This window comes from Solea senegalensis, linkage group LG15 (genome assembly GCF_019176455.1).
Source record: "Solea senegalensis isolate Sse05_10M linkage group LG15, IFAPA_SoseM_1, whole genome shotgun sequence".
NCBI classification, from domain to species: Eukaryota; Metazoa; Chordata; class Actinopteri; order Pleuronectiformes; family Soleidae; genus Solea; species Solea senegalensis.
The window spans coordinates 16,959,310-16,971,412 of record NC_058035.1 but is presented as its reverse complement, the minus strand read 5'-3'; the positions used below and the strand labels follow the sequence as shown (position 1 = coordinate 16,971,412).

At 40.0% G+C, this 12,103-nt stretch overlaps 1 protein-coding gene across 2 annotated transcripts in view; it reads left to right on the top strand.

Annotated features, from left to right (window-relative positions):
• ugp2b (UDP-glucose pyrophosphorylase 2b) overlaps positions 1–11,617 on the top strand; it is a 29,125-nt gene extending 17,508 nt beyond the window's left edge. For both annotated transcript variants that reach the window (XM_044046172.1, XM_044046171.1), the window contains exons 5-10: positions 2,220–2,353; positions 4,944–5,232; positions 5,907–6,104; positions 8,026–8,268; positions 8,443–8,547; positions 9,418–11,617. In XM_044046172.1, coding sequence (XP_043902107.1) covers positions 2,220–2,353; positions 4,944–5,232; positions 5,907–6,104; positions 8,026–8,268; positions 8,443–8,547; positions 9,418–9,525 — 1,077 coding nt within the window. In that variant the 3' untranslated portion in view covers positions 9,526–11,617. The remainder of the gene's footprint in view (positions 1–2,219; positions 2,354–4,943; positions 5,233–5,906; positions 6,105–8,025; positions 8,269–8,442; positions 8,548–9,417) is intronic.
• Positions 11,618–12,103: the final 486 nt, after the last annotated feature.

The window sequence follows — 12,103 nt, the reverse complement described above, 5'->3', positions numbered from 1 at the left end:
AAAATCACAGAAGAAAATGTTTATGAAATTATTCAGAAGGGGAAAAAATACAGTTACTGCCCTTTTCTACTGGAGTATTCCCCCAAAAACAAGCCTCTATGACTTAATATGTGTGAGGCACCAGGGCAGGGACATGCACAGACTTCTTTCTTTTTCTTTTTTTTTTTTGTTAAAGTGGTCTTTTGAAAGGCATTCGGTGTGACTTCTGGGGGATGTTGTAGTGAAAGAGGATCTGTTGGTGTGCAGGCAAGCAGGTCTGGGATTGGCACTTGAAACAGAGAACGCTGTGTCCTAGAGGACAAGAGTATAAATGTGAAAGGATGCACGTACCTGATCATACGGCAAAATGTATACAATGCATTTACCATTTTCTTCATGTCAAACGTAAAACAACTCCAGCAGTGAAGGAGTGAAGGAGTGCAGAGAGTTAGGAGATAAGTGTTAACGTCTCCTGGTATGCAAAGGTCACAATCCTTGATGCACTTGGGAAAGTGTCTTCATTAGAGTCACTAATTCTTATACACTGGACCTTTACTTTATTGCTGTATTATTAGACAGATTACATTCAAACACAGGTTACATTTAAAATAATGTTGGTGTGTACAGTGTGTGTGTGTGTGTGTGTGTGGCTGCTCTATACTTCCATAACGGCCTCCTGGGATGCTTCTCTCCTCTCAGCACACTGCTCTCTGTGTCCATGTTGCTGCTCAGGTCTGGTCAGATTACATCCTGACTGAGGCAGCCCATTTAGAATGAGGGGAAAATAGATCTCACACACACACACACACACACACACACACACACACACCCATAGGTCCCCTGTGAGAACACCTTTCTTAAGCACCTCCTCCCTCTTGTATATTTATGTTGAGTTTTACTGGATGTCGCCATCTGGCTGCTGAAGATGTGCTGTGCTCTCCTGAGTTAAATAAAGTTTAAGCATGCAAGTGTGCAGTTTGTCAAGACTTAAGTCTAAGTCTTAAAACAATTCTCCTGTCCTCATATATGCAGTTGTCAGGTTTTATGTATGGCAGACTGTGGTATACTATTATAATAACAATAATAATAATGATAATATTAATGATGATGATAACAATAATAATAAGTATTATTATTATTGTTATAATAATAATGATAATAATAATCTCAACAGGAACAATAGGTTCCTCACATTCATGCTCTGGCCCTAATAAACTTTATTTGTATAGCACTTTTCTAAAGGTCAAGTTGTCTAAATTAACTGTTAACTTTAAACTGTTTTGTTAAAATCCATCAAGAAGAGATATATCTTCAGAGGTATTTTGAACTGCTCAAGGGTCTGGGCAGCTCTCCCATGTAAAGGAAGTTCAGCTGCCACAGAAAACCCTGTTTTTTTAGCCGTGATCTCGTGTGAGAGGAGCTGATCAGCCGACCTCAGAGCTCTGTCAGATATACAGGTCAGGCCATTGAGACATTTACAAAAGATGGTGTAAAGAGGCCAGACCAGGATTGATATGATCAGCAGCCTTTTAGATGTTGGACAAGCTTTTTTCCCCACGCAGATGAAATATTTTTTCACAGAGCAAGAACTACGGATCATGGATGGAATTTTTTTTTTTATTACAGCAAGCAAATACGACTTAAATAAATGAATATGACACCTAGCTATTATTCTAACAATAGACCTGTTTTTTTAGTCCTAAGTGTATGGGTGTGTTCACTAAATGGTATTTATCTGGCTTTGCTATTTGATGTATGCTATTCATCATAATTATGGCGCTTGCCAAGTGCAGGACATTTTCCAGGATACTCATTGTCCATGAGTCTGAAGCACCGCACACCTACTGTTAACAAGGTGGAAAGAGACTTAAAAAATAATCCTTTTTGTTATTAGTATGCCATTACTTACACTGTCGTGTGTCAAAGTGTGTTCTACAGGTCGTACTGTACTGAAATATCCTGACAGTTTGTTTGCACGGTTACACAAACCTAACCCACACAAGATTATCAATATAAAATGTTTAAGCAAGTCATTCTCCTTTTCTCTGACAGTATGTTATCTGATTCTATATCATTTACACAGTAATCTATTCTGTTACACCTGTTGACAATGTGATCATCCTAAATGAAAAGAGCCAGCATGTGCAGGCTGGGTACATGTTGTATATTTTTAATGTGACACTTCCCGGGATAATTAAAGCTGAATGTGGCTGATGTGTTTGTTTTCTCACGGCCCACAGCACCTGAACAAGACTTACAACACAGACGTGCCCCTGGTCCTCATGAACTCCTTCAACACGGATGAGGACACAAACAAAATCCTGCAGAAGTACACACACCACCGCGTGAAGATACACACTTTTAACCAGAGCAGGTGAGAAAACACATCAGTGCCAGAGACTAAAGTGTGCTGGTGTGAATTGTCACTGGAAAATACGCCAGAAGCTGCTGTTGCTGGCAAAAGGTGAACCCTGTGAAAACCAAAGTAGAAAAGGAGTTTGGATTTCTGAACCGAGCCGGTACTCGGATACTTTGTACTACGTTAACAGGGTCTATGAATGTCATTTATCGCCAACAGAATTTGCAATAAGCCAACTATTCAGATAGAGCTGCAACTAACGATTATTTTCATAATCTGTGGATTATTTTCCCGATTCATCTTGATCGGTGTTCGTCAAACCTGGAAATGATGGTGTTCTCAAATGTCTTGTTTTGTCCACAAACCAAAACGATTCACTTTTAATGATTTCTCTGTTATCCAGAGCAAAGAAATGAAGAAAATACTCACACTTGAGAAGCTTAAACAATCGGAAATCTTGTTTTAATCATGAAAAAAGCTCAAACCGATGAATCGATTATCAAAATAGTTGCCGATTAATCGATGAATTGTTTCAGCTCTATATTCATTTTATGATGTGAAGATGATTTGCCAATAGAGTACGAGAACATTGTCAGATTATGACTCATTACATCCGCGTTCTAATCTGATTGAGACGTATGTATATATGTCGACATGTACGATTCCATGTGTGACCTTATTTGGATAAGGATAATCAGGATATCGCGTTTGCACAGCAGTGTCTTACTCCAATCTATTGTGTTGGATTAGAACGTGCCCTTTACAAACACACTGCTCCAGTTTGATCAACCAGCACAAAGGTAATGTGTTCTCTGTCATAGAGGATGTTAGATCGTAAAAACAACTTCAAACAACAGCAAACCTCAGTGATCACAAAGCTTAGTGTCCTCTTATGATAAACTGGTGTGTTAATCACTTCTTGGACAGTTTCCTGCTGTGTGCCGCTGCCGGATGCTGATTCTGCACTGAAAATCCTATAACAGCAGCATCTGAACAGGAAGTGTCACATAATTTGTAGAGAAAGCCATTAATATTTAATGTCCTAGTGATGTCAAACTTGCCTTTACTATTTCCCTTGAATTATTTAGTGCACTTGTATATCCTGCCTGTCTCAAGGACTTCAGGACAAAGCAGTTTTGGACAGCAATGCAGGATTAAATGTCAGCACTGAGAAAGTGGTTGAATAGATTTGATGTCAATCAAAAGTAGGGAAAAGTATGGAGAGTGTGGACAAATACAGTAGTTACATTCAGTTTTTTGTCCACTTGGACCTGTCCTGTTGTCTGGGGCAGGAACTCAATTTTGAATGATTTGAATTTAGGAGGCCATGTGAAATCAAAGCGGGCAAACTTCCTGGTTAGTCCCGAGAAGAGTAAATATTTATATGACAAAATGTTTAATGAGTAAATGTGTGTCCTGCTGCAATGACGTCAAACCTTTGTTTGTGTCTGGCATTTATCAGACACGCTGTCATCTTTGCAGAACAGTTGGCCTAAGTCCTAAATTTTAAGGCTTGAGTGTTTCTACTGTGCAGCCCCTCCTACCTGACCCGCTCATCTGCATTCTGCTCTCCCCTCGACCTGCCAAAACCTCAGCCAGCTCTCACGGGGTGCTGCTCTTCATAATGAAGTTTGTTAAATCGATCTGACACGTAGCATTGTCAGAAAACCCTTTCATTTGTTCCAAGTAATTGGCTTGTTGCCTCGTCGGCTCTTTCTTGGCAGAAACTCGTACGACATAGCTTTGTACACTGACACAAAGACTGCATGATCTGGCATTTCTCTTATTGTTCTTGTTTTTAATGCAACTATGTGATGTGTTAGATTCACTCCCAGTTAAAATACTTCACACATGGGTGTGTTTTTGTTTTCATAAAGCTGAAATGCTCTGACATCCCATCTGTATTCAAGCGTTGGTGTCTGCTGTGGTTTATACTGGTAGTTACCACTGGTTAACCCACCGTTCACTAGCTGCTCTGCATCAAACAGACAGTGGTCAACACTCAGGAAGCTGAAGAGCCTCATATTTCCACTAAGGAGATGGTGGAGACCAAAAAAAAGCAGTGAAAACAACAGTGAATTTTGAAATGGCTGTCAGGCAACTTGTTGTTCAAGTGGCCGGTTTTCTTAGTTCAGTCTTTCGTAAATCTGTATTATATTCAGCTCTTTTGTTTCATGCTTTCTGAAGTTCAGTTCAAACCCTGGTTGGTTTAAATGGCCCTAGGATACATGTTTTGGGTTGGAATTAGAGAAAGTAACACAAAAGGGGAAGTACAGTGAAACATCCTAGTTATTGTGAGGTTTAAGCAAGTAAAGAGGTCATATCGAGATTTTGATTGACCCTAATCTGAATGGTGCTGCTTAGCCTTCGACTTTAACGTGAATTACTTGTTGTAAACATACAGTTGTAAAGTATTCCACAAATATTTTCATATTTGATTTACTCTCTTAAGTCTTAGTGGCAGTCACAGTCGAATATGATGCAGGGACAGAAATTCTTATTGTTATCATCAAACTTAGTGCTTATATATGTAGCAATAATCTCAAAAAGTGAAGCTAAACTAACTAAGACATGATGGCTGGACTTTTTTTCTTCCCTTGTCCAGGTACCCTCGCATTAACAAGGAGTCCCTCCTTCCTGTGGCCACAAACCTGGGGCAAAACACAGAAGGCTGGTACCCTCCAGGCCACGGCGACATCTACGCCAGCTTCTACAACTCGGGCTTGTTGGATCAGCTGATCAAACAGGGCAAGGAGTACATCTTTGTGTCCAACATTGACAACCTGGGGGCCACTGTTGACCTCCACATCCTGCACCACCTGGTCAGCCAGTCCAACTCCAAGCGCTGTGAGTTCATCATGGAGGTCACAGACAAGACACGTGCTGACGTCAAGGTATGTGGAGCGCCAAGTGATCCACACTTTACACCAAGAATTATCTAAAACAAACATTTTACACTTTATACTGAGGCTAGAATAATGTGCAATATAGAGTCTTATAGTTGTTTTTTTTCAGCACAGACTGATGAAAAAATTTTTTTAATTTTCACCAAACTATATAAACACACCTGAGCAAAAAGTACTCAAAATGTTAAAATCGGATTGAATTTGTGAAATTTGGAAATACGCAGTCGCAGTTCAAAGTTCAAAAACAGAGAGAATAGAAAATTCTATTTTTGTGACTTCTGCACAATTATTGCTAGAGTTGTGTATTATTCCCACGGCAACGTACCATGGGTGCACATGTGGCACAGATCTGTGACGTGTGAACATCCCTATGACATCAAAGTCAATATTTTAGTGCCTTAATTGCTTTTATGTTGTTTGAAATCACATACTAATAATATCAAAAGAGCCATTTTTCTATTCTTATTGGATTTTAGAGGTTGCTCTGCCTTTAAATTCACTTGGGTTAGGGTTAGGGGTTGTCCTCCATGTTCTGCTATGTCGTCATTGTGTGTTTTATTTTTTTTCGGCTACTAAAAGAGCTTAAAGTATAAACAATATGTAAATGAAGAGCCTTGCCATTAAAGAAAAGAAAAGAAAAAGCTGTCCTCTTGGTTTTCCAGGGTGGCACTCTGATCGAGTATGAAGGAAAACTGCGTCTGCTGGAGATCGCCCAGGTGCCCAAGGCCCATGTGGACGAATTCAAATCTGTGACAAAGTTTAAAATCTTCAACACCAACAACCTGTGGATCTCTCTGGCTGCTATCAAGAGGCTGCAGGAACAGAAGGCAATGGACCTGGAGATCATAGTCAACCCCAAGGTTAGTGAGAGAGTTGACACGTACAGTACATGACAATCAAGGAGACGTCACACAGAAAGTACAGAAAACTTATCAAACTGATAACAACACGTACGTCCTTGTCATCACCTGCTGCTGGATCATTTGTGTGGGCCAAATATGGGCCGAGGGAGTCTCTGATTTAAAACAATTGACTCTAAATGTGCAGCCAACCTCTCAGAATAATATTATCATTTGCCACATACTGTACAGCACATCAGAGATCATAGAGTATATACATATTACATTACATGTCATTTAGCAGACGCTTTTATCCAAATATATATATATATATATATACATATATATACATATATATATATATATATATATATATATATAGGGTTAGGGTTATATATATACATATATACATATATAGAACAATTAGTTTGAGGACGCATCCATTTGTTAATCCTGTCATCCTGAGCCCCTGGTTGAAAGCAGTGCAGCAAACACACACACACTCCTCTCTGCAGCACTGCCTCAAGGTATGCCAAGCTGTAATTAGTGCAATAAATTGACTACTGATCCCCAGTCTCACTCCAGATTATTGCTCTCTCAGCCTTTGTATGTGATGTTATAACCCTTGAGTACAAAATCATTCACCGTGAGTGTGCATAATGTTATGTAACTGTGTGGCCTTGTGTGTGTGTGTGTGGTGAGTGCAGCCCTAAAACTACACCTTTTAAAAGTGTTTGTAAGTAGTACTTGAGATAAAAAGTGGTGAATGTTGCGTCATTCCTGTCTATAGTTATACATTCATTACCTGTGGCCCAGATCGTTGTTTCATTGTTGTAGTGTAAGTGTCATATTCACCTGTGTAGTTTAAAGAGACCTCTGCACCTCTTGGAAGAAAAGCAAACCTACATTATCTTGACAGAACAACGGTCAGGGTACAGCTGAAAGTGTAAATAGTTCTGCTGCAGGTTTTTATTCACAGAGTATTAGATACAAAGAACTTTGACCTAATGAAAGTTTCAGAGGAGTGGTCAAGGGACGACTCACTGTAAGTTAGGTATAGTCATTTAAAGCTGGGGTTTAAGGCTGGAAAAGCTGGCAATAGCAGGTTAAACTATACAAACGGTACCTGATGACAGCGGGAAGCTGAGTGCACTTTAGCACCAGTCCCTGAAACATTTTAGGTGAAAGCATTTAAGTGCTTTAGGTGAAACATCACCTAAAGCACTGAAAGCCATGGCCTTTATTTTCATTTGCCTTGCTACACTGCACGATTAAGAGGTGTCACTGTTCAACTAATTATTGGCCCAATATCTCTGAAAGATTTCTACAAAAGACATGTATTAGATGTTATTAGTTGACTTTAGCTTCCTGCTGTCACTCTTTATAGCACGTCATGGTCCACTGCTTTGATTCATGTCCGTTCATTCATTTTGCAACCAAAGAAGAAAAGTGGCAGTTGAGACTGTCAGTCGTCTGATGAGTTACTGAGTCGGCCTGATCCGACGGTTTGTTGCTCCATCGTTTCCTGATGGTCTCCAGGGTCTCCAGTAACGTCTCTGTGAGCTAAGATTAAGACTAAGACTAGGATGTATCCTGTTCCTTCTCCCCACAGGTAAAATGTGTTGGTAACCACCTTACCAACTTTGAGTGATTCAAAAAGTCGCAAAGTGTTTAAAACTTTGCTTTTAAATCATGAAATATTCAGCTCTGCTCTGAGACTGTGGGGGCGTGGCCACAGAGAGGTGGTTCACAGACATTATAGGTCACGTGTTTTATGGCAAAACAGATTTAATCTGCATGTTATGTACAAATTATAAAATTCAGAGTATTCATTGTTGAATTTTATTAAAAGAAGAAAAAAACATGACGCTGACGTCACATGATGGAAACGTAGTTTCTTTAAGCCTCTGTGTCCTCTCTCCTCTGTGTCTTCTCTCCTCAGACACTGGACGGTGGACAGAACGTCATTCAGCTGGAGACGGCGGTCGGAGCGGCCATCAAATGCTTCGACAACGCCATGGGGATAAATGTACCTCGCAGCCGCTTCCTGCCCGTCAAGACCACGTCGGACCTGCTGCTGGTTATGTCCAACCTGTACAGCCTGGACGCCGGCTGTCTCACCATGAGCCCGAAGAGAGAGTTCCCCACGACCCCACACGTCAAGCTGGGCAGCTCCTTCACCAAGGTAACACTGACGACACAGAGTAGAGTGAGGACAAACGTGTGGACAAAGTTCCCTGGACATTAAAAGAATGTTAAAATGAAGAATAAAAAGGTTTTTGAACATGGGCTTTTATAGATCAGTCAGTACGATGTTGTTTGGTGTCTTTGAAATAAGTTGTCTCTCAAATGTGACCAGGTTCAGGAATATCTGATCCGCTTCGAGAGCATCCCCGACATGCTGGAGCTCGACCACCTGACGGTGTCCGGAGACGTCACCTTTGGGAAGAACGTGTCGGTCAAGGTAATCTACACAATTTAAGCTCTCTTAAATAATAACAGTTGTTTTTACTGCACTTACAGCAGCGTCACACGTCTTCACCACATTTTACTTAGAGTAAGAGACAAATATGCTTTTCAGAATCCACCATATTTTTAGTTTCATTTGTCACAAAACACACATCTATGATCTGTCAACACGCCAAACAGTTCAAGGCCCAAATGAGTTAAAGTGTTAAAAGTCCTCACACGTGGCGGTGCAGCGTCTAGCATTGTTGCCTTGCAGCAAGACGGTCAGTGGTTTGGATCTCGGTTGAGTCTCCGTCTCCCTGTGTGTTGAAGCTTTTAGGAAATTCCCTCTCCAAACGTCAGTCATTTCTCATTTAAATGTAATTATTTTGCAAAGAAAACTCATATTAATCAACTTTTCTGATTTATATTGTGACCATTTGAAGTAGAGCTGAAACGATTACTCGATTAATCGCTCTTTCATGATTAAAACGAGATTTCTGATTGTTTCATGTGAGTATTTCTGGTTTCTTTGCTCTATATAACAAAGAAATCATTAAAAGTGAATCGTTTTGGTTTGTGGACAAAACAAGACATTCGAGAATATCATCATTTCCAGGTTTGAACAACACTGGTCAATGTTTTCTGACATTTTATGGACCAAACGATTACTCGATTAATCGAGAAAGTAATCGATGATGAAAATAATCATTAGTTGCAGCTCTAATTTGAAGGTGCCCGGGAACCTGTAAACATCAGCAGTATCAGTAATGATGCTCACCTTTAATAATGAATTCATATTTGTTTGATATTTCTCTGAAAACACTTGTGTTTGTGTTTTTCCATGTTCACCTGACAAAAGCTCCGCCTCTGTTCTTCCTCACAGGGCACCGTCATCATCATCGCTAACCACGGAGACCGCATCGACATCCCCGCAGGTTCCATGCTGGAAAACAAAATTGTCTCCGGCAACCTCCGCATATTGGACCACTGAGGCCTTTTTCACCCCCAAACCCATCATGTGATCTCACTGGCTTTATTCCAGTCATGTGACCTGTTCTTTTCTTTGTTGTTTTTGTTTTTGTCTGACGTGAGCTGAGCGTGAGAGGCAGTGGGACGTGTGTGAGTGCATGTGCAGTGCTTTTCTGCAGTCTCATCGTGCACAGCTGTTCTGTTGGGACCGTGTGCCCGATAGTGCCCTCTACAGGCTCTTTATTAATATTACTATAGGTTTACATTATATGATGATAATAATAATACCATCATTTTAGCTGTCACTTTGCATAATGACTTATATTCATGATGCAGAAAAACAAGAATTTTTTCTGCATCATGAAAAATGCAGAAAAACTATAAAAAAATAGAAAAAAATGTAGAAAAACTTTCTATATTCTAGAAAATGAAGCCTACCAATAAGTAGAAAAATAGATGGAATTTATTCAAATACAGTAATAAGACTGCACAGTATCATCCTCCTCGTTATGCACTCGCAGCACTGCTCATGTAATCACACCGTGTACTGTAACTGTACTGTACTGCAGCCACTGAGTTGCGCTTTTTGAAGTGAGGGGAAAGTTTTCACCGTTTATTTCAAGCTCAGAGATTTCACTTCATGATTCATGGTTCTACACTTAAAGTGAAATCATGTTTCGTATAATTTTAGCAGCTGTTCATCTGTACGATGCCACGTCGCCCCGTTTAACTCGCCAATGTTTAAATATTCCTGCTTAGACAAACACTGACGTCTTTGTTTCTTCAGAAGTGTAGAGACAAAGACGTGACTGTGTATTTGGGAATAGAGCAAGGAAGCATTTGAAGAGGCGTGGATACAAATTGTCCTATCGTTTCCAGACGGAATTATCTGAATATTTCACCTGCAGTTCTGCACATAAACAAAAAAAGTACAAATATCACAAATATCACTTCTTTGAGGGGGAAAATGTTGGAGAATCAGTCAAAGAAAGAAAGTGAGCAGCCACAACTCTAACGACGGTAGTTGATGGTTCTTTGAGGCCATGAAGAATTACAAAGAAGTGTGAGACTGTTAATTAGCAGACAAAAGCCAAAGAAAGATAAACAGACAAAACCGTCTGAAGTCACAGTGAAAGACTTGAGTGCTGATACATGTGAAAGGGATAAATTCACACTGGGATAAAACACTCACCAATGTACAGGTCCAAGAAATGATCAGAACATGATGAATGAGAAACTGAGAGTGACCACACTCACCGCTGCCACTACAGCAATCAAACAAGTGACGGAATATTAACGAGACAGAGAAAACAAACCAAACAAACAGCTTAAATGTATTTAAAATTACATTATTATTTTTTTTATCCTATTAAATCAAGTCAATCTCACTCTCAGTGAGTGACATCCGGACGACTCAGACTATGACATAAAAGGCCAAGCAGTGCACGGAGAGGTGACATGATTTAAATCACCACAATCACAGAAACCACGCCGGTCACAGAATAACGGCACACGGATCATTTTAGACACTGTTAACTGTGACTTCTACATTACAGAGTGGACAACATAATCCCACTTGGTATTTCATTACGTGGATGAAAAGCCTGCAGGGGTTTGTGCCACAGGAGAGACTTACACATGTTGTGTCCTGTATTGTTCTGCCCTGTCACGGACCTTGTCCTGTATTATAACCATGATTTTATGTAACAGCACTGTGCCATTATGATGAAGAACAGAACACATTGTGCATTGTTGTTATTATTCTTCTTGTCTTATTTTTTTGGTTTTATCCAGTATGTTTGTTCACATTTTAAGCCTCATGTCGTGTGAAACCATGTGCCTCCATTCCAGTGTCAGACCTCTCTCTCTGTTCCAACTCCACTCACACCAAGCAAGGAGGGACATTTTAAAAACGTGTACAATAAGTTTCAGTCTGGGAAAATTTCAGATGGGTCCGACACGCATGTGAGTGTGTGTGAGTGTGTGTGCGAGTGTGTGTGTGTGTGTGTGGGGACCAGGAGCCTGAAAGCAATAAGTGTTGATCTGTGACAGTGAGGAGGTTTCAGTCCAGCTCGGCCTCTTAACACAGCTGAATAAAGTGCAATATGAAATCATGAGCGCGTGTCGTCTGGTGTGTCGCTGCATTCATCGGGAAAGTCACACGGACAAAACAACTAAAGGTCTATTAATAACAATAATAATAATGAATATTACGACAGAGTCAACCAGAAGTGTCCGTCGTCTCTGGGTCACTGATTACAATAAGGGAAAATGTCTGATTGTTATTTCTTTAAAGGAGATTTTTTTAACCCAGCCGTGGGAATAACACACAACTCCTTATATGGACATCCTGTGGACAAATGTGGGTTTTTTCGTAGCAATAATTGTGCAGAAGTCACAGAAATATATAGTTTTTGTTCATAAAGTGATGTTTGGACCGTCCAAATTTCACAACTTCAATCCGATGTTAAACATTAAGAGTTCTTTTTGCTCAGGTGTGTTTATATAGTTGGTGAAGATTAAAAAAAAAAGAAAGAAGTTTCATCAGATTGTCATGGTTGTGCTAAAAAAAAGGCTATACGACACTCTATAAAGCACAT